The sequence below is a fragment of the Alexandromys fortis genome, unplaced genomic scaffold (assembly GCF_014885135.2).
Source record: "Alexandromys fortis isolate MF-2015 unplaced genomic scaffold, M_Fortis_MF-2015_v1.1 scaffold_41, whole genome shotgun sequence".
NCBI classification, from domain to species: domain Eukaryota; kingdom Metazoa; phylum Chordata; class Mammalia; order Rodentia; family Cricetidae; genus Alexandromys; species Alexandromys fortis.
Window position 1 is genome coordinate 10,872,734 of NW_026067923.1, and position 22,885 is coordinate 10,895,618.

At 39.2% G+C, this 22,885-nt stretch overlaps 1 protein-coding gene across 2 annotated transcripts in view; it reads left to right on the forward strand.

Annotated features, from left to right (window-relative positions):
- Arfgef1 (ADP ribosylation factor guanine nucleotide exchange factor 1) overlaps positions 1-22,885 on the forward strand; it is a 109,252-nt gene that overhangs the window by 73,877 nt on the left and 12,490 nt on the right. The window contains exons 24-39 of one of the 2 annotated variants that reach the window (XM_050142023.1): positions 964-1,004; positions 1,097-1,266; positions 1,929-2,080; positions 2,218-2,390; positions 3,144-3,304; positions 4,122-4,252; positions 7,874-8,003; positions 8,554-8,689; positions 8,773-8,911; positions 10,613-10,685; positions 13,902-14,034; positions 16,727-16,866; positions 18,276-18,444; positions 19,423-19,561; positions 20,541-20,658; positions 21,277-22,683. In XM_050142023.1, the coding sequence (XP_049997980.1) occupies positions 964-1,004; positions 1,097-1,266; positions 1,929-2,080; positions 2,218-2,390; positions 3,144-3,304; positions 4,122-4,252; positions 7,874-8,003; positions 8,554-8,689; positions 8,773-8,911; positions 10,613-10,685; positions 13,902-14,034; positions 16,727-16,866; positions 18,276-18,444; positions 19,423-19,561; positions 20,541-20,658; positions 21,277-21,441 (2,170 nt within the window). In that variant the 3' untranslated portion in view covers positions 21,442-22,683. Of the gene's footprint in view, positions 1-963; positions 1,005-1,096; positions 1,267-1,928; positions 2,081-2,217; positions 2,391-3,143; positions 3,305-4,121; positions 4,253-7,873; positions 8,004-8,553; positions 8,690-8,772; positions 8,912-10,612; positions 10,686-13,901; positions 14,035-16,726; positions 16,867-18,275; positions 18,445-19,422; positions 19,562-20,540; positions 20,659-21,276; positions 22,684-22,885 lie in introns of those variants that run through there. The other variant, XM_050142024.1, reaches the window with a different exon arrangement.

A 22,885-nucleotide genomic window follows, 5' to 3' on the forward strand; every position in this document is an offset into this window, starting at 1 on the left:
CTCTGGCACTTACTAGTTCAGTGCATGAGTTTTCTGCTTACAGACATTGCGTTATAATAGCTCATATTGATTATTGAATGAATATGAATATATTAACTAGTATATATATACATATATATGTATGTGTGTATATATATATATATATGATACAAGGATAGTACTTCCCAGTGATTGGTAACTACTACTCTTAGTACAGTATTTTTAAGATTAATATTTGAGCTGGCTCTGCCTTTGAGGTTTCCCCTTTATCATGTATATCTATCTAGTTTTGAAATTTTAACTTGAGGAGTGTTATATTTAGTCTCCTCATACTGCTGCATAAAAGCCAGTTCCTGGTAAAAAGAACAGGTTCTACTTGTGTGTGCTGAAGTCTCTTATGGCAGTGATGCAGAAAAGTGCTTAGGAAGGAAGGCTGCACAAAACTGAGTCTTGTAGCCTCTCCTCAAACCCTTGAATATCATCAGGAAACTGCTTCAGCCAGTTCTTGGGTAAAGTGAGAGTGTTTGTCATTTTTTGCCATTTTTAAGTTCCAAACAAATTTTCTAATCAAATGAACATTGCTTATAAAAATAAAATATAACTATCTTAAGAGCTTGCTTAGGGTTTGAGATACATATAACTCAGTGGTAGAGCATTTGCTCAAGGCTACTAGTAGATTATCAGTAAAATTTGGAAATCCCATAATTTCTTAGTAGACCAACTCATTGCTTTCATAGGTTCATATTTTCTTATCTTTAGAACCCCATGAGGTGCTTGCCTCATATTTGTAGAAACGTAAGTAAAGCTACATTGTACACTCCTGAGTACAGAATGTAAGTGGGAAGGAGGAACAGTTCAGACAACTCTTGTTGGTACTGTGTGATGAATAACACCTAAGAACTGTTAATACTCCAAGCCATTACTTTTGAGTTGGCATAACAGAAGGAAGACTTCTTAAGTTTTTTAATTGTCTTTTTTCCCCAGAATATTTACGGGATCTACACGGCTAGATGGAAATGCTATTGGTGAGTGTGAATATTTATTCTACTCCTATTCCCTCCTTTTGGCTCAAAAGCTTTAAAATTAAGATTAAAATGTAAATGTGTTTATTTTTTAGTTGATTTTGTTCGTTGGCTCTGTGCCGTGTCCATGGATGAATTGCTTTCCACTACACACCCAAGAATGTTTAGTCTACAAAAAATAGTAGAAATATCATACTATAACATGGGAAGAATACGACTGCAGTGGTCTCGCATTTGGGAAGTTATTGGAGATCATTTCAATAAGGTATTTGGGTAATTATAGTATTTGTTTACATTTGCAATATTTTTCTTTGTTTAAATTTTCCTAGTCATAATCTGATTTTTATTTCTTCTAAGCAGTTGTTTGTTACAGTTGTATAATTAAATGTAGAAAACCTTTCAGGATCGTCTTACAAACTTTTATTACCGGCGCTTTAGGTAGGTTGAGTTAGCTTGGGTTACATGTATAGCAAGATCCTGTCTCACAAAGGAAAAGGAAGGGCTAGAGGAGTGGCTCTTGCAGCGGACCCAAGTCCAGCTCCCAGTGTCCACGTCTAGCAGCTCACAATCACCTAGAGTTAAAACTCAAGTTTCGGAGGAATGAATACTGTTTTCTACTCGACTTCCTTGGATGTGCACACACGTACAAATACACACACAGACGCCACAAATGCACATTCACATATACTTTTTTTTTTTTAAGAAAAGCAAAAACTTTGAGTTGCTTTCTTTTTAGAAATGATTGCTGAAACTTTTGACAGTTTCACTAAAATATCTGTTTTCTATTTTTCGCATCCTGGTGCCTCTGTGAAGAACCTAGGATTCATCTTCTTCTGCTGATTGTTTTGTGCTTTTTTGTAAGGAAATAATGAAAAGCCATAGTTTTGCCTCTGACATTAGCATCTTGGTCTTGTTGCTGCCCTACAGGTTGGTTGCAATCCTAATGAAGATGTAGCCATATTTGCAGTGGACTCCCTGAGGCAGTTATCAATGAAGTTTTTAGAGAAAGGGGAACTTGCAAATTTCAGATTCCAAAAGGATTTCTTACGGCCTTTTGAACATATAATGAAACGAAATAGGTAATATGTTTTCTTCTTTTTTAGTTAAATATCAGTAATAGCTTAATATGTTCTACTCCGAAGAGAAGAATTTTTAAAAAAGAAAAGGGTTGAATTTTATGTGGATGCAAATTTAAGCAATTACATTACTCTTTTAGGTCTCCAACAATTCGAGATATGGTTGTACGGTGTATAGCACAGATGGTTAATTCTCAGGCTGCAAATATTCGCTCAGGATGGAAGAATATTTTCTCCGTATTCCATCTAGCTGCCTCAGACCAAGATGAAAGCATAGTAGAACTTGCCTTTCAGACAACAGGGCACATTGTCAGTAAGTATTCCTTAGCTGTGTTCAAGTGCAGCCAGAAAAGCTGACTGTTCAGTTGACTTGTGGTGCTGGAGTAATTCAAGGCCTGCGACTTGCTAGGTCAAATACACTAACAATGAGTTGTATCTTCAGCAGCTGGGCTCTTGAGGCAAAGCACTTTGATTCTTATATTGTTCTTAACCACTGAATCATCTCCTCTGACTTTGGGAAATTGAAGTATTAAGGATGGAATCTTATACAAGTTGATCTTGTATAAAAGATAGTGATTAAATGTTTGCTGTGTAAGCGGGGTGGCCTGAGTTTGGGTCCCCAGCACCATCAGAAACAATCTGAGCATGGCCAGGCACATCTGTAAACCTAGTTTGTGTTTATGTGGGGTAGGACTATCTTGATTATCATTTAGTGAGTGATTGCTTAAGTATTAAGCATTTTACTTAAGTATTTCAAGAATAAAATGTCCTTGTAGGCATAGTTAAACACAGGTATCCTAAGAGTAGTAACTCTGCATATCTGCCCAACAAGCATTAAGGTGCACCTGTTAGTTTATTATATGATGTTTAGAGTGTGAACAGAATAGACATATCTTACTCAGGACAGGGTAGTTGTGAAGAGAACCCATACACATTTTTTTTTTAGGTGGTAAAACCCTTGACAACCTGTTAGAAGTATGTACTCCTTTAGAGATTAATATATCTTGGATACAATTAAAATAATTGAAAATGTGTAGTTATTTCTATTTATTTTTCTCTGTTTTAGCTCTTGTATTTGAAAAACACTTTCCAGCCACTATTGATTCTTTCCAGGATGCAGTGAAGTGTTTGTCTGAGTTCGCATGTAATGCAGCTTTCCCAGACACAAGTATGGAAGCGATCCGACTAATTCGCCATTGTGCAAAATATGTGTCTGATAGACCTCAGGTATAGTAGCATCATTTAGTAAACAGAATATTGCTGAGTAATGGGTACAATGTGAAGTCTGTATTTGTTTGGAAAGTTACTGTACAGGAAGCATTTATTTTGAGTCCAAAATTAGTTTGAACTTGATTCTGAGTTACAGTTCTCCCAAGTAAATACATTTATTCATTTGATTTTCATAACACCAAATGGGACAGCTAGTGTTACAGCTTTATATGGATAAGGAGACAGGTGCGAGAAGTTTTAAGTTGTGTCCATAGTTGCAAGGCAAGTAAAGGAGAAAGAGGCCTGGCCTATTTCTAAGAATCCTGACCTACCGCCTATCTGCCTGTGCCTTGCAGCACTGAAGTTACACATGGATGAGTGTGTACTTAAACACTGAAATAAAAGACTGAATTGACAGCCTTGCTAATTTGACCTTGAATATCTGAACCTATTCTGTGTATATGTGGGGAAGGAGGTATGTGCACATGTGTATAGGCATGTTTTTGTGGAAGCCAGAAGCATTAAATGCCCCTAGAACTGGAGTTAACAGGTTGCTAACCACCTCACAGGAGTGCTGGGAACCAAACCCAGTTTCCTTACAAGAGTAGGATGTGGTCTTATCTGCTAAGCTGTGACTAGCCCTGTAAAACCATCTTTAAAAAGTCTAATCAAAGGCTCTTTACAGGTAGTTATAAGTCTTCAGCTTTGTGTGAATTATTAATATTAAGTTTCTCACTTTTGATTGGTAAAGCACTTAGTGCTTTTCCTGAGAAATATTACTGACTGTGTCAGAATATGTATATTTGCCTTACTGATTGCATCCTTCTTCTTGAAGGCTTTCAAGGAGTACACGAGTGACGACATGAATGTGGCCCCTGAAGACAGGGTGTGGGTGAGAGGGTGGTTCCCGATTCTCTTCGAGCTATCATGTATCATCAATAGATGCAAATTAGATGTAAGAACCAGGTAACAATGCATATTTGAAATTTAAGTTTTGAAAGATTTATTTTTATTCTCATTAACTTTTATTATGGATAAACACACGTTTACAGTTAGAGACCACAAAATTATTGTTTTCTTTTAACCAAATATATTAAGAATTAGAGAGAGAGAGAGGGGGGGGGGGCATTGATCGATCTTGCCAGCCAAGCTGTGATGGCTTGCACCTTTCATCCTAGCACGGGGGGAGGGGAGGGTCAAAGAAGGCAGGCAGATCTCTGTGAGTCCAGGCTAGCTTGGTTTACAGAGCGAGTTCCAGGATACCTGGGGCTACCCAGAGAAACCCTGTTTTGAAAAAAAAAAGAAAAGAGTTAGATAGGCACATTTTAGACTATATTTATAGACAGAAGTTTTTGTTCCACCTGATTCCATAACCATTCTGTCCCAAGGAAACACATAGAGGCTTATATTAATTATAAACTGTTTTGGTCTATTAGCTCAGGCTTTTTATTAACTAGCTCTTACAACTTAACCAATAATTCTTAACTAGGTTTAGCCACAAGGCTTAGTACCTTTTCTCAGTAATGAATTATCATTTTGCTTCCTCTGCGTCTGGCTGATGACTGGTTCTCTAACTTTCCTCTTCCCAGAATTCTCCTAGTCTGGTTGCCCTGCCTGTTCTTTCTGCCTGGCTACTGGCCATTCAATGTTTTATTAAACCAATATCAGTGACAGATTTTTACAGTGTACAAGATGATTATTTGTCAGCGTTTCCTCTTTTATCTTTTCAAAACAAAAACCTTGAATCTAATCTCCTTTCTTTAGTTTTTTTCCTGATCACTATCCATAACAACTTGTAACCAGTATGCTAAACAAAGACAAACATCCATAATCCAGTTGGGGGGGTGGGGGATGTGGGCCTAGCTTTCTAGGCTACTTCTTGCTGATTGGGCTTGCTGGTAAATCTTTGGGGGACCCTGAGAACATTAGGATTATGGTCAAATCCTGACTGGAGTATTCTATGAAACTGTGTCACCTCAACTTACCACCTTGAAGCTGTTCTGGATATGGAATGCAGAAGAAGCTGCAACAGAGAGCCATCTGCTCCTGTGGGGTCTTTCTTGAGTGAACCTGATTTTTCTTAACCCAGAATGAATTCACAGCCTCTTATTTCCTTTGGAAATAAAAGCAAAACCTTCTCCAAAGTAACATACCTTTTGACTTAAATTTTGAAGTCAAGGCATTTTCAAAATATGTAGGTTAGATTAATCCAACAGCATTTATAATCAAATGTCTTTTAGCAGCTATTGCTTCTTCCTCAGCAGTCAAACAATTCAAAGACAACACAATAACATGCAGTACCCATCTTTATGTAACTTTTTAATTTTTGGTTTTTTAGGACAGGGTTTCTATGTGTATCTTTGGCCACCCTGGAACTTACTCTGTAGATTAAGTTGGCCTCAAAGTAAAAGAGATCAACCTGCCTCTGCCTCCCAAGTGTTGGGATTAAAGGTGTGCACCACCACTTCCAGCTACACTGTTTCTTTTTTTAAGGACTTTATCTTTTTTTTTCCTCTCCCAAGTCTACATATATTTTTAAACACACTGTAAAGCATTTGGAGGTTTGTTTTTCATCTGCATCTGTCTTTACTGCATATCTCTATCTTTTTCTGACCACATGAGTCTTTATTCTGCTAAGGGATATGGCTAGGATTAAAGCTGTGACTTTGGCAGCTTGCTGTGCCCCATTCCTTAGATTTCTGAGAATCTATCTTTATGGCAGAGGTACTGGCAGGAGCCGTATTTTATTGCCACAATTCTGTGGAGTTTGAAGGTTTATGCCACTGCCAACAAGCCTGCTTTAGACTGCTCATAAACACCATTTAATTGTTTGGTGACAGAGCCTCTTAAAAGAGCCACAGGATTTTTTTCTGCTTATATGAGTCAGGAAGCTTCTCTTAAAGGAGCCACAACTCTGCTTTCATCAGCAAAACAGACCCTACCCGAATAAAGATGGTTACCAAGACACTGAGCTTGACTCTGTCCTTGTCTGTCTAGAAACCTTTTTTAAAGCTTTCTCGGACTTTATATGGAAATTCCTGCCAAACATTTGGGGGGCATTTGTAGATGGAAGTTTTTGTCCTGCCTAGTCCCACAGCCATTCAGTTCCAAAGAAACACACAAAGGCTTATATTAATTATAAACTGTTTGACTAATTAGCTTAGGCTTATTATTAACTAGCTCTTACAACTTAAATTAACATAATTCTTGTCAATGTTATCCATGTGACTTGGTGCTTTTTCTCAGTAAGTTATTTTCATCTTGCTTCCTCTGCATCTGGCTGGTGACTGCATCTCTGCCTTTCTTCTTGTGTGTTCCTTTCTGACTGAATGGCTGCAGGTCTACATATAATAATATGATTACTAAATATATTAGTGGAAAATGAAATATATTACTTTACTTAAATCTGTCTTTTAGTCTGTTTAATACTGTGAACAATTTTTTTTCACTTGTTTCTACTCAGAAATTTCAATAAATGACAAAATTTTTTTCCTGGTAGAAGCATTTTTTTAAATTAATTAGCTCTTGTTTTGTTTTTGATACAAAATGTCATGTAGCTCAGACTGACCTTAGGCTCCTGATCCTTCTGCCTCTCCCTCATATGTACTCATGCTTACAGAAGCGACACTGGCTAAAAGAATTTATAAAGGAACAGTCTTGAATTTTAACAAGTTGCTAAAGAGGTCCTCTGCCAAACAGTCTGCCATGTAAAAGTATAAAATAAAATATTTGATAATGTTATTGATATTACGGAGTTTTATGAGTAACTTGTATGGTCTGAGCCCTACTTTGGATTATTATCTATTTTGTAAGAATTTCTTTTATAACAAAAACAGCTATAAAAGTGTAAAGTGCCTCAGGCTGTAATTCCCAGCTAATTTTGATGGGTATAGTTTTAACGTAAGGAAGAGAGTCACTTCAGTCTCATATCTTGTTCCTAACATGCATTAGGTGTTGCAGGCTGGTGGGAACTTGCTGAGGTACTGAACATACATCATACTTATCTTACATATCCACATAACATGTTTTTCGAGAACCTACTACATGTGCTAGGCCTGAAGAACACAGCAGCATATGAACTAGGCTCTGTACCAGTCGTTAGGTAATGTTTAAAGATATTGACCATTTTAACACTTCTAGAAATAAAAACTTCTGAGTTGAAGGGTGCAGACATATTACTAGACAGAAGTTAACACGAGATTTTTTCTGTTCCCCACTTCTTCCATCAAGGCCACAGCTCCTAATCCCTAACAAGTTGCGCCTTTCCCTAGTGACCGAGCATTCAAACAGATGAGCTATAGAAGCCATTCCTAGTGGACCACTGCGGAGTCCATGTACAGTCGTCAGCAGCTGAGCGGGACAGAAAAATAAACAACCTTAACGTCAGAGCCTTTGGAGTTTTTATTTTCTGGATGATGTATCCTAAAGGAACCTGTTATTTTACAACTTAAATTGCTTTATATTCAATATACATTAACAACCAATATTAACTTTCCTTTTTTAGTAGGTTTGTAAACTTTTAAAGCTTTCTTAAGACAGTCTGGCTGCTTCTCATTACAGCTTTTTTAACTGTGTTCTGTTACTTAGGGGCTTAACAGTCATGTTTGAGATAATGAAGACATATGGCCACACCTACGAGAAGCACTGGTGGCAGGACTTGTTTAGAATTGTTTTCAGAATATTTGACAATATGAAATTGCCAGAGCAACAGACAGAGGTAAGAGAACACAACATTTTCCTTAGCATAAAGTTGTAACATTCTTCGGGGTTTTCACTCGGTATGTGTTAGTGTTTGAAATTAAACACACTGAACATAAAGAATTCCTAGAATATGGTGTCTTCAGTACATGAGAAATACTATTTTCTTTCATTAGCAAGGGCACTATTTGGAAATAGGGCTGTTAGTGATTTACTTTTTATTTTCATTGCTTTTTGTTAATTGTCAGCTTCTCTTCCATAGTTTGTTATAGTCATAAGAAAGAAACACCAGTAACTTTTATTAATATTAGATGCTGAATTCTTGTTCAGTAAAGAATACAAAGTAAAATTAACTGTAGTTATTTCAATTTATTTTACTATAAACCACTTAGATAAGTATTTCAGATTCTGTGGCCAGAGAGTCTCATTTTTCCTCTCTGTCCTGTATAGCAATATGACATGGAGACTTGTGTAATTATCTTTCATGTAATTTAGGAGAGGCAATTTGAGACAGGGTCTAGTGATTGATGGGCAGCATGACCTTCTTTCATGATCCCCTTTCCCCCCAGAAAGCCGAATGGATGACAACAACTTGCAACCATGCCCTTTATGCAATCTGTGATGTGTTCACCCAGTATTTAGAAGTTCTTAGTGATGTACTTTTGGATGATATTTTTGCCCAGCTCTACTGGTGTGTGCAACAAGGTAGGTCTGTACCAGCTGTGTACACACCTAGTGTGACACATGACACCTGAGATATGTCAATGAATTTCTCTTTTCTCTTGTAGACAACGAGCAGTTAGCACGCTCTGGTACAAACTGCTTAGAAAATGTGGTTATTCTGAATGGTGAAAAGTTTACTCTCGAAATCTGGGATAAAACGTGTAACTGCACCCTGGATATCTTCAAAACTACAATACCACATGCGTAAGATTTTATTCAGGTCTACTCTGTATTTATATATTGACTGGGTTTAAAAGTGAGTAATTACTGAAATGTAAAAACTACATGAAGTAAGTTCTTTGTAAACAAGAATCTTCTGTGTTTTTCCAAAATTTGGATCATAATGTGATGATTCTTTTGGTTTTTGAACATATCACCAGGTGATAGATTGAGTTAACGAGAGCCTTCCTTAACATGTCTTTCGGTTACAGTAGATTTATTAATCTATAGAAAATCTGTTTGTAAACACTACACTGTACACTCAATTGTTATCTTTCTGTGAGGAATGAATTATGAGTAGTTTTTAATCAATAAAGAAACAGATACATCAACACCTGGATTATTCATAGGATGGATTGGAATTCATGTCCAGCACATAGTCCAGCAATAGTCCAGCACAGCCCTGGGGCTTTCTGATTTGTATATAGCTTTACTTGCTGTCTGAAATGTTTAAGTCTATAGATAGACTCTTCCTAGAAACATTAAATACACCCAGTGGTGATATAAAGTCATATGAAAATTATCAGCTGTTCCACTTTTTAAGCTTTGTATCCTGTTTTGTAACATGAATTAAAGCTCGTTTACGTTCTTGTAATAGCCTTATAAATAGTAAAATTATAAATAGAAAGTAAAACAGATCACTAACTAGAAAAGTAGTCTACACTGAAAAATGCACAATGATTTCTTTGACCCACTTCCAGTTATTCAGTATATTTTCTCACTTCCCTGCGGCAGGGTGAGATAGTATGAATCCTTGCTTTGCAGCTCTCCCTACTCCCTCCATCCCCATAAGCTCTTTATATAAATCTCCTGGCTACGCATTATTTTTAATTGGATCTGCATGTGTTTTAATTTGTTAAGTTACACACTCATGGTAACATATGTATATATAACTTTCTTAATAGAAAAGATCGATTTCCAACTTCTCTTTATTGCAGCGAAACCATTTTTGGCATCTGTCTGCCTGGATTCTAGAGCTTTGATTCTTAAACATATTTCTTCTGCAAGTTCCTAATTCATAAGTGGCAAGTTAATTTATCTTTGGGACTTTGTTGACCTAATTTTTCTATCTTTTAAAAAAATAGAATTTTAAGAGTTTTATAGATTTTAATTTTGTTTTAAGTTTTAATTCTATGAGGTTTTGTTGTTGTTGTTGTTGTTGTTGTTTTGAAAAGTGTCAGACTTTTAAAACAAGTTTGCAAGCATGGTGGTGGTGGCGCACACCTTTAATCCCAGCACTTGGGAGGCAGAGGGAGGTGGATCTCTGTGAGTTCGAGGCCAGCCTGGTCTACAAGAGCTAGTTCCAGGACAGGTTCCAAAACTACAGAGAAATCCTTTCTTCAAAACAACAAAAACAAACAAACAAACAAAAAGGAAAAAAACAAGCTTGCTCTAAGGTGATATTTAAGACATTAATATTTAGAAGAAATAAGTCTGAAATCCATGGCACTTTAGAAAGTATATTTTTCTATGAAACTGTTATCCTTATAACTATATTGAGTGCTGCTGAATTAATCTCCAAAAGTACATCTTTGAAAATTTTTACTGAATAGATCTCAGAAAATTGCTTTTATCAGTAGTCAAACTGTAATTTTTTCCCCTTTTTAATGCCCATTTAAAATATGTTGCATGTGGCATAACTCTTTACTGTGGCCCAGTGACTGGTTTTGTTCTGGTGTCTTAAAGGCTCCTGACGTGGCGTCCTACTTCAGGAGAGGCTGCTCCCCCCTCTCCATCACCCATGAGTGACAAACAATTGGTAAGTAAACCTTATTTGATTTTGTCTATGGCAAGTAATTTAACTGTAGCCAAAGTCTACGTGTCAGAGCCCTAATGTTCCCATTGCTGTTACAGATGAACCCTAGGTAGTCTAGAGATACCCGAGGCCGGCTTCTCAGTGTGGAGGGCGACTGCAAGGGAGCAGCATGTGTCTACGGGAGGCTGCCCTCTCCTTCCACACTGGCCCCTTAACCTTTTATAGTAAGACATCACTCTGTCCATAGGGCACTGCCTCTTGTCAGATGAACTCTTACTGCTCAGAGGATTAAGTTTGAGCATGAACTTTGTTTCTGATTCCACACATACACTAAAGAGTGGCATATAGGAATGTCTGGATACAAATATCTGAACTCTGGCAGTGAGACCAGCTCTTCTTAAAAGACAGTGTAAGTTTCTTATGTGAAATTCTCAGATTAAAATTCCTGATGATAAATTTTACATATAAGAGTTTTATACTCTGTAAGTACCATGAAGGGAATACTTAAAATTACTGTTTATTTAGGGCATAGAATAAAATAATTTCAAGGGTTATGAATGTAGAAGCCAGATTATAGAGATTTTTTTACACTAAAGATATTAAATCTTGTTTTACCTTTTTACTTTGATATAATTTCATTATATAGAAAATAGTGAACGAATTCTAGTGTGCCCTTCAGCCCATATATTAGATTCCTACACAGCTGTACAGGAAACACTTGACCAGCATTAAGTGACTGGAACATAGAGGCTGTGTCCTAGCCAGCTCACATGTACGCTCCCCTGTACCTTCGCCCTGTGTGCTGCATCTGTCATCGGCTCACTCCCTCACATGCTCTCTCCACATGGTTTATCCAGTCCTTTTAGGGGAATTTGCAAATATTGTGTTCTTTAACCACTATGAGATTCACATCTTTTTTTGAAGATACCAAAAGGATAACTCAGATCACCACAATCAAAACATTCTTGTTGGAACTATTTTTATCCAATATGTAGGCTTCATTCTGATTCTACCTTTTCCATTTTACCAAAAACAGCAAGAAAAAAAAAAAAAAACTGGGTCACACTGTTCATGTTGGTTTTCTAGCCCTTGAAAACTTTAAAAAGATTTATGTGTGTTATGTATATTTTCCTACATGAAATTTTATGCTCCACAGTATGTAGGACCCTATGGAGGCCAGAAGCGTTGCCAGGTCCCCTAGAACTTAAGTTACACATGGAAACAAACCCAGGTTTTCTGCAAAAACTGTCAACAGTCCCTAGCCCTTGAATTTTAAACCTCAGAGAGCGTAGTAGCAAGATAGTGCCCACTGACCTGTTTGCTTCCCATAGCTTTTAAATTTCTCAACTAATTGTTAATAGGAAAAACATAGATTACATACTAGAGTAGTATTCTGTTTCTTGTGGTATCTGCCACAGAGATTCATAATTGCTCCATCATTGATGTGTTGGTTTGATGCGTTAGACACCCCATCACTTGTTGAACATCCTCTTCTGTCACACAGAGTAGCATATGCAGTATGGGTCTGTACTGTTCTGTATGTCACTGTGGTGAAGATTAAGTCAGGCATCTCACCACAACCTCAGGCTTGGGTAACAAAGATAAGTCCCACTTGCCCCTGCTCACCTTGTGATCTTGAAGCTGCTGCTGTTGCCGCCGTTCTGCTCCTATCAGCTGTGTTCTCAGTCTGTGTTTCTCTTTTCCTCTAACTACGTAGAACTGGCCAAGGTTGTCGGAAGTTCCCGCTGCCACTCCTAGCTGAAGTAATTCTTGCTGTGCACTTAAAATAGTATTTTAAAAGTAACTGGTCACTATAAAAATAGATGTAATAAAAGTATATGTACAAGAAAGAATTCAGGGCTTAAAATATAACAGGTTTTCTACCTCCCTACTAATTGATCAGCATGCTTCCATTTGTTTCTTAGACATACTCAAAAAATTTTTTGATACACATACACTTAAAAGATTTTTAAATGTAAAATACTAGTTAGCATATCTAGGCAATATTTTCACAACTACATGAAGAATTTTTCTTTACCCTAACATTCAAAAATTTCTAAAATAATTTTTCAACCCTTTGTGTTGTAACCCAGTTTTAAGTATTACTGTAAGTATTCCTATGTGTTTTTATTTTAAAATGTTTTTTGAAGTCAGTATGATCAAATAGATACTCTGCTACACTAAAACAATTTTTTACTTAACGTTGCTTATATGTTAAAAAAGAACTTACTTAGATTACTAAAACCATAACAATAAAATAACTGCTCTATGATGTAGAGTGCTAGAGAAAGACCTGGTGTTTGAGAGCAGGAACTGCTGCTACAGGACCTGAGTTTGTTCCTCAGCACCCACATGGAGCTTACACCCATCTGTAACTCCAGCTCCAGGGATCCAACACCTGGTTCTGGTCTCTGAGCATCTGCACAAATGAACGCATACACATAATTGAAAATAAATCTTTAAGAAATGTTCTCATACTTGATCCTCCTATAGTAAAAGTACATATAGTTGTATTTTATCAAGAACTGGAAACTATGTTCTCATTTGACTTGTAGCCAGTTAAAATCTACTTGCTCAGCACTGTTTCTAGGAACACAAGCCTCCACAAAGCCCAGGTGAGGCCATATAGAGAAATAGCGCAGTGCTCATCCTAAAGCCAGCTTCTCCTTTCTCAGCTTGTTTCCTTGAGAACAGAAGACACTTCTCTAGCTACTCCCACAGTCCATGAAATTGCCCTCCACGTGTGCATCCTGCTGACTAGTTTTGCATGCATGTAACATCGACTTAGCATAGCACGGATGGTATCAGGCCTGAACTCACAGAAGGTCAGAAAGGGAGCCTTTTTTTTTTTTTTTTTTAATGTAACCTTGGCTGTCCTGCAACTCGCTCGAAGTCACAGAGATCTGCCCACCTCTGCTTCCCTAGGGCTGGGATCAAAGGCTTCTGCCACCACCACCTGGCCTGGGCTTAGGTTTTTTTAAGTTTCACTTTCTGCAGTCCAAGCTGGCCTCAGATTTGCAGCTTTCTCCCATATGAACCCTTAGCTGTTGTCCTAAAGATGTTCAGCTTTTACCTGTATCTAGATAATTTAAATGCAGAATGATTTTTTTCATGGATAACATCTAAATTTTATAATTTTTTAAAAAAAATAGTATAATATGAATAACAGAAAGTATGTTCTTCCTTGCAGTGTGCTTAACAATAAATTTATCTTACTAGGATACAATATCGCAGAAATCTGTAGATATACATGATTCTGTTCAACCAAGATCTTCTGATAACAGACAACAGGCACCACTGGTTTCTGTTTCTACTATGAATGAAGAAGTTAGCAAAGTGAAACCTACAGCAAGTGAGTTATTTATCTAAATAAAAAAATATACTTTATATAGGTAAGAGTCATTTTTTTGATACACTTCTTCTTGGGGGGGAGGGTTCAAGGCAGTGTTTTTCTATGTATCTCTGACTGTTCTGGAACTCACTATGTAGACCAGGCTGACCTTGAACTCAGAGAGATCCTCTTGCCTATGCTTTTGAGTGCTAGGATTAACAACATGTGCCACCATCGCCTGGTTATTGCTCTTATTAATCAGCATATTCCGTAATTAGGTTTGAGATAATGTTTTACTGTTTCTACCCCAGTGTGGACGTGTCTGACAGATGACATCTGCAGTGTCAACTTTGGCTAATGTTTGCCTTGGGCGCAGGGGTCTTCTCTGTTCCTCTATATTCAGACCCCATTTTCTGTGTGTAAAGGTGGGAAACCCCATGTCTTCCTCTCCCTGTCTGTTGGGTACTTAGAAAAGGATCCCAATGCAGGAGCTCCCAGCTAAGGGGACCAAGTCTTCTGCACTGCTGCCTACCCTGTCTCTATGGATCACCTTCAGAATTGTCCATCACCTTTGCCCCAAAATGATTTTTTGACATCAGTTCAGTTTTATTTGCTGAAAGCAAATAACACATAGGAAAGACTATATACCTCTTTAGAAAAGAAGGTGGCTTTAAACGCTTTATAACACTGGCGTCTGTGTGACCAACTAGATGGCTCAACAAGTAAAGTCACTTGCCACCAGGCCTGATGCCCTGAGTTTGATCTTTGTTAACTCTATGGTAGAAGGAAAGAGCTGAGTCCTAAAAGTTGCCCTCTGGTCTCCACCTGCCAACACACACATGTATGTACATGCACAGTAAACAGAAGATAAATGGAATGAAATTTTAATTGAGACTATACTCACTGAACAGTGACTATTTACAAATAAACAGCTGACTTTGATTTCATACATTCAGAATATTGTCAGACGCCACCCATGACTAGTTACAAAACTTATTCATCACTACGGAAAGAAAATCCCATAGTCAATGAGAAGCCACTCCTTATTCTCCCCTTCTCTATCCTGACAACCACCGTTCTGCTCTCTCTGTGTGTGTGTGTGTCTCGGCTTTTCTGTGGGTTTTACATGGATGAAATCATACAGTGTGTGATCTTGAGATTCGTCATAGTATGAATCAGTAACTTACTCCTTTCTATTACCAAGTTAACAATCCTCTGTGTGTTTCTGCACTTGGATTATGAGCAGTGCTAGTGGGAGTATTTGTGTCCACGCAGTCTGAACCCCTCTTATCAGGTCTTGTGTAAGTGTACCTGAAAGTAGAATTACTGGGCTGTATGCTAATTCTTCGTACCATCTAAAGAACCATGAAGTTGTTCATGGTAGTAACACCGTTTATATTCCTACTGAGAGTCACAGTGCAGCCTATCTGCCAAACTCTGGTACTGAGGTTATCTAGGTACCACTCAGAGCTCTTCCAACATCCTAATGAAACCTCTTTTCCTTAAACACCTGCCTGTTGCTCAGCCCCTTCTGGGGTCCAAGTGCTACCAAAAGACTCTGGTCTGGGATGTTTTGGCTAATAAAATAAAGGGGTGAGAATGCACAGTGCTGGCTATCACTGTAGCAAGGGGGACCGTGGGCCTAGTGGGGCTCTTTGTTTTTAACTTATCTTCAACCATAAGAACCAAATACTATATAGAACAACATTTCTAGAAAAATATTTGAACAGGGAACTTTCAAATGTCTCAGTAATTAAGTTTAACTTGCAAAAATTGGTACCAGAGAGGGAATTTTATAGTAAATGCTCTTCATATTAGAAAGAAACTAAGGGATTATAAATCGGCAACTGCTGGAACTTTTGCCGCTGATTGATTAATAAGTAATTCCTCTTAGCATCTGTTGCCCATTAGAACAGGAACCAGATGCAGCCTTGCTGTCTGACCCTTCCCTTCCCTGCCTGGCCCACATCAGTGCTGCCCAGTGCTCACAGCAATTGGTGGCTGAGTCCTCTCTCTCTCTCAGCCCCTCCATCTGTACCTGCCTAGCTGCCTGGTTACTGAAAAGCTGTGCTGTCCTTTGATGCCATCCTAGCAGGCTGGTAGACTGAGCAGTGGTTTGTCCTAGCTGTGGAGTAGAAGGCTGTGTGGGGAACACTTCTGAAACTGGGTTTAGTGGCAGTGTCCTTAACCCATATGTTTATAATTTGTTTACTGGTGTATCAATTGAAAATAAGCATTAGTTTAATCTACAAACACATGTGGACCAAGATAAACCTGTCGGACAGCTAAACTACAATATCCCATGGTTTGATGAGAATCTTGGCTATCCATGTTCTGTTTTATGTTGATTTGGGTCCTGGGGTTTCCTTATACAGGTTTTCATATTTTCAAAGAATAGACTTGGACATCAGGAAAAGCTACTTATTTCAATAATAACCTGAATTGAAAGTAATCAATTTGAACAAGTACACTGTTCAAATCATGGAAGATATTTCCACTTGTTTAAGTAATTACCTTCTTAAACATTTCATTGATACAAAGTGAACTTTAGCAAGTGGTATCTATGAACAAAGGCAGGATATCTTCTTCAGTGTGAGCTATGCAAATGATGTTTGTACACAGTAATGTTTCCTTAGCGTTGTAATGTCATAGAAATTATAAAGGATTCAAAATAATGTTTTGTTTGCATGTGCATTGGGGGGTTTCCTCACAGAATTCCCAGAACAAAAATTGTTTGCTGCCCTGTTGATTAAATGTGTTGTGCAGCTGGAACTCATCCAGACCATCGACAACATTGTGTTCTTCCCAGCCACAAGTAAGAAGGAAGATGCAGAGAACTTAGCTGCAGCCCAGGTGAGAACCTGTGATGGTGGCAGCTTGCCTGTGAGAGGAAGGAGGCGGCTGCAGGCTCTGGCCTCAGACAATATTCAGGCTAGAGATGTCATTTGGAAGACCTTCATGTAGTTGTCATTCCGAGCCGTGAGCTCATGTCATGAGGTATAAGAATGGCCATGGCAAAGAGGGAGGGTCAGGGAGTGAGCTCTGGGGCCTTATTCACCACAGTTGTCAAAACAGTCAGTAGAGATGACCTGGAAATCAGTGAGCCCCAGAGAGGAAGAAGCAAGGTCAGGTCAAAGTCAAGTAAAACAAATGTTTTAAGAAGGATTAACCAAGTGCTCTAAATGGGTCACATGACATTGATAGTTCACAGGAGTCCATAAGCTTGACATTGAACTCAGTTTAACACTGTGGGTGTAAGAGGAGATGGAGAGTGTATGTATTGTTAGTTAGCTCTTCTAACTAGTTAGGACTTCTGTGCAGAGGTCTGAAGAAATGGAGTAGTAGTGCAGGAGCATGGCGGGGTCTCCCAGGTTGGTGGTATGTCAGCGTGCTTATTGATGAGCACTTCCCACCAGAGAGAAAGCCAGGGTGGAGGGGGAATAGGTACTATCCAGTATTTCCTAGCGACTGGTGTCGAGGGTGGAGCCCTCTGCAGTTACACTAAATAGTCCACTTGTGGTGGAGGGGTAGGCAAAGGATGCAGTTAGGAAAGGTGTGTGCATTTGAGGGAGGAGGAGTTGTTGAGAAGAAAATCCCACACCATGTGAGGCTGGGAAGAGTGCTTTTTAGACACAGGGTGTGTGAGCACTTGAGCTGGCCATCGAGAAACATGGAGAAAAGCTGTCTAGGCCTGTTGCCCTCAGTCCTACCACCTCTATGGATGCGATCACAGAGGAGGTAATTTGCCATCAGATTGCCAGAAAAAGAACAGGGATCCTGCAAGAGAGTAATTAAAATCATTATTCAGAGATGCAAAACTGCTTGAGGTGGCCAATGACCACAGGCCTGGGAGGACCAAAGCCTGTGTCAGGGTTCCAGGAAGGTCTGAGACAATGGGAAGGGTGCTGGTACCAAACCCTTCAAAGAAGGCATGTGTTTTCTACTTTGTTAAGATGAATTTGCTCATGTCTTGGATAGCAGGTGGAAGCTGTAGAGATGGCTCAAAGGTTAAGAGCACTTGCTGCTGTTGGCAGAAGACTCAGTTTGAGTCCCAGCACTCCCGCAGGCAGTTCCAGATGATCCAGTACTCTCAACTCTGGCCCGTGTGGGCGGGCACCTACGTCCATGTAGTGCACATATAGATGAACAGGCATGCACATAGATACACAGATAGTAAAGAGAAAAGGGCTAGGGGAGAGCGTTGAGTTTTAAGTTTACTAAAACTAGTTTAAGTGTGTATTGTGGTATTTTGTTTTCCAAAGAGAGATGCGGTAGACTTCGATGTTCGTGTTGATACTCAAGACCAAGGAATGTACCGTTTTTTAACATCACAACAGCTTTTTAAGCTACTGGACTGCTTATTAGAGTCGCATAGATTTGCAAAAGCATTTAATTCCAACAATGAACAGAGGACTGCTCTGTGGAAAGCAGGTAGGCCATCGTGTCTCATAGTGTCACTGAGAACACACTGGCATGTGGTTGCTGGAATTTCTGAGTGTTCATCCCCGCTCAGTCCCCTCAGTAGCTGGCTGATTTGTTTTCCTCAGATCATGTGGACTGCTTTCGTATTGCAAGTTGGCATAATACAGACTCCTCCTTTGAAAGAAGAACTTAAGTCCAGGTTCCACATGGACTCTACCATCCCTATTAGAATGACTTTGTTTCCCTACGAATGGCCTTCCCTCGGAACCAAAAGGAATGATGTGCATGAGGAAACTACATTTGTTTTAGGAAATTTAGCAGATTTGAATAAAAAATAAGCTTTGTATAAATTACATTCAAGAAATATTTGTACCCATTCATAGGAGAAGGTTCTTAGAACATAGCCAGAAAAATAAAGAAGGGGCTGTTTCTGCATCCAGTAGAATGCAGGCTGCTGTGTAGTCCCTGGCTTTTTCAGCTAACATGGCTTTATCCTCTTCCCTTTACAACCCAGTCAGAGAACAGATGCTGACATCTGACTAGGACACTGCTTCTCCTCTGCCCTTTCGTGTTTCTGGCTTGCAACAGCCCCTCCCTCCCTCCCTCTACAGCCTCTGATTATAGAGCCCTGCCATGTGCAGAGCTCTGCACCTGCTGTTTTGCCTGCAGGGCTCCAGGTGTAATTCTTTAGGGCGTTTGCTTTCCCAAATTATTTTATATCTGAGGTTTAGAGCAGTGGTTCTCAGCCTTCCTAAAGCTGCCACCCCCACACACAAAATTATTTTCGTTGCTACTTCCTAACTGTAGTTTTGCTTCTGCTATGACTCGTGTTGTAAATATGCGGCCCTAGAGGGTGGCACCCACAGGTTGAGAAGTGCTGGGCTATAGGGTCTACTTTGTAGGCAGCCAGTGCTGTCTCCCCACCGGCTGTTGGACCCTTCTATAAGGTGCCTTCCCCATCTAACTCCAGAAACTTCCCCTCTACAGGCTTCAAAGGCAAGTCCAAGCCCAATCTTCTAAAACAGGAGACAAGCAGCCTGGCCTGTGGGCTGCGCATTCTCTTCCGGATGTACATGGACGAGAGCCGAGTCAGCGCCTGGGAAGAGGTCCAGCAGAGGCTTCTAAAGTAAGGCTCGTGGATGGTAGCTGTGTGGACTGGAAAAGGGACAGTAGCGGCAGCAGATGGCTGAACCTTTAGAGTCTGGAAGATGAGTATGAAGATTAGCATTCAGCCCCTCTTCCCTGCAAACCTGGCATCTCCCCTGTGTCACAGGCTTCCTGTGGACTCTTGTGCATGCTTCCTGGTGTCTGGACCACAGCAGCACCCAAGCAGGTCAAGTCTAACATACAGGAAGGACAAAGGAGAAATTTTTATCACTCAGAAACTTGATCTTGACTCCTTCCAGTGCCTAAGATAGGTCTTTGTTATAAAGCAGTCGTGAAAAGTGACAGGTTGCCTTGTCTGCCTGCATTTTTTATTAAAAACCTATTTGGAGATTTGTTGTTTTTCAAGGTAGGGTTTCTCTGTGTATCTTTGGCTGTCCTGGTATTCTGTAGACCAGGCTGGCCTCAGACTCAGAAAGATCTGCCTACCTCTGCCTCCCAAGTGGTGAGATTAAAGGTGTATGCCACCACTGCCCAGTTGGAATTTTGATTAGTTGAATTTGTTTCATTCTGTTTTACTTCATAAGTAAATTTAGCTTGTGCTCAGACTGAAAGGCTGTTTAGGAAAGGCTGCCCATACATTGCTCATTCCTGTCCTGAGAGCAGTGGTTCAGTACATGTCTCACAAGTCACTGTCCAATCAGGTGCAGAAGAGGCTGAACCTCGCAGTCACGAGTTTCAACCCCGGTCTCACCAGCAGGCCTGCACACCTGCTCTGTCACTCAGGGGCTCTAAGTGAGAGAGAAAATGGAGATGTGGGTTTGTTCCTTTAATGTTTTCTTCCTAATTTGAAAAACAAGTCTTGTTGCCGAGTTAATAAAAACAAATAGGATCCAACCAGTTCGGCAGTAGTTAATATTCCCTGCCCTCCTTTGTCTGGAGCTCTCTGAGTGCAGACCAGTAGGTCTCAGTATATTAAAACCCAGCCTTCTCTTTTGCAGCGTCTGCAGTGAAGCACTGAGTTACTTCCTCACTCTGACATCCGAAAGTCACCGGGAAGCCTGGACTAACTTACTTTTATTGTTCCTAACTAAAGTTCTAAAGATCAGTGACAACAGGGTAAGTGTGAGGCTCCCTGTGCACCCTGTCCCTTGCACTAAACCTAGGCTATGCACACTCTCACTTCAATTAGAGCAGGAAGTAGAATCCCATCTGACACAACTGATAAGATCCTCAGCATTGAAATCCCCATTATGACCCCTGAAAACAGGCCTCTTGCCCTGAGCCTCTGCCTCACCATGTCTGATTCTTGGGCCTGTGCGCAGGCTGCATCCATCCAGCCTTTAGTGTATTTAGTAGCTCTCCAGTTAATCAGAGTGAACAATTATGCCAGTAAAAATAAAGATAAAAATTATCTATATGGAAATGTAAATTCAGTTTTCCTCCCTAGCCTGCTTACTTTTGCTCAATATGCAGAAAAAGTATGTTAATTTATTAAATGTCAGATATGTAAATAGAAAATGTTTTTTTAAAAGAGTAAAGAACCAAGTGGCCTGGGCTTATTCACATTTTTGTTGTTTTTAATTCCTTTCACACTTTCAGTTGTATAATCCATGTCCTTAATACTTGGGCAGACCCTCCTCTACGATCAGGGCTGCTCTAGCTTTTAAAGGCAGCTTAGCTTCTGTGGTTTGTAATACAAGCGGTACTAATGGAGACATTTATCTCCTCTCCCAGTTTAAAGCTCATGCATCATTCTACTACCCTCTCTTATGTGAAATTATGCAATTTGACTTGATTCCTGAACTTCGCGCTGTTCTTAGAAGATTTTTCCTGCGAATTGGAATAGTTTTTCAGATATCACAACCACCTGAACAGGAACTGGGAATAAACAAGCAATGATGAGAACTGAATATTTTTCTGTTGGTGTTTACATTCCTCTGCTCTACAAAAAGGACCCTGGAGCAGAGGTTTCCTACTGAAAAATTGTTTCTCTGAATTGCAGTGTCTGAGAATTAGTGGTAAAGATGCTTGCAGCTATAACTCAGTCGGAACACTCCATGCGGTCCCTTTAGTAGTCTGGTGGCTTCTCTGTCATGTTGGGCTCATGTTGAGCAGAAAGCCTGTTCAAACAGTGTCAGCTTACCTTCACGAGTCCTTCCCTGTCCTCTGAGCAGGGTGAGCCCCACACACTTTTGGCAGGTACGGAAATGAAACTTACCCAAAGAAGTATAGATATAAAGATGGAACTTCTGCAAGAAGTACAACTCAGGAGAGCTGTATTTTGAAGGATAAAATGTTTATAATTGGGGGGAAGGGAGAAAATTATTGCTCATGGTAAAAGATATTTAGCAACTATGGTATTCTTACTCTGAAGATTTTTGCACACTCAGGCTATCTGAGATACTGGGAATCATCATCTTTCTGTGAAAATGTACAGAGATGCAGGTCTGTAATATAAAAATCTTAAACATATTGTTCCTCCTGCACTGTTTGATTTCTTTATTTTCTTATCTACTTGCTAAATACCCATAATATTTTGTCAAATGCACTAAAACATTTGGGTTGAACTTTTGTCTTTTGGGGGGAATGGTCATTTTGAGGGCTTAATATGATCTAAATCTGTTGTGGCCAGTGCTTGGCAAGATCACAACAGGAGGGGAAACCACCAAGGTAGGAGACATCTGTGCTGACAAGAACTACCTGTGACATACTCCTAGGGCTTTAAAGATGAGCCATTAAAGTAGATAAGTTTTCACACAGACTGAAACTTGAATCACTGCAAAATGAATCTAGGTTGCTGTCACTTTTTCTTTTGGGTGGCGGGGCTTGATGTAGATTTTATTCTATGTACAGAATTTAATGTTGAATATATTAAAATAACAAATCTGGCATGGTTTGGGGAGGTTAGATTTACTGGAAATGTATTCATACTGTGAATTGTGCTCTGATGGTTAAAACGCAAAGCTTGTCAAGCATTCCATATTAACGGTGGATGTAGAAAATTTTTTCAGATGGATAAAATGTATATGGTACAGATGTAAAGTTTTCTATGTAAAAATTCTGTACAACTTTCTGTACAATATTGATTCTCATCTGGCATATCTAATCAGGTTATAGGTCAATAAAGTTTTTGAATTATTTCATCAGTGCAGTTAAAACTGTGTAACCTACAGCCCTGTTTTCATTGATGTTTTTTAAGTCCAAACTATAAAAATGATATTTTTTTTAGCTACAAAGACACTTCTTTGCAGTCTATGTATTAGGTCCTTCACCTTAATCCTAGGAGATCCAAAAGCGTATTTACTAATCAGAGATAAAGCTATTATTTATTTACTGTGAGACT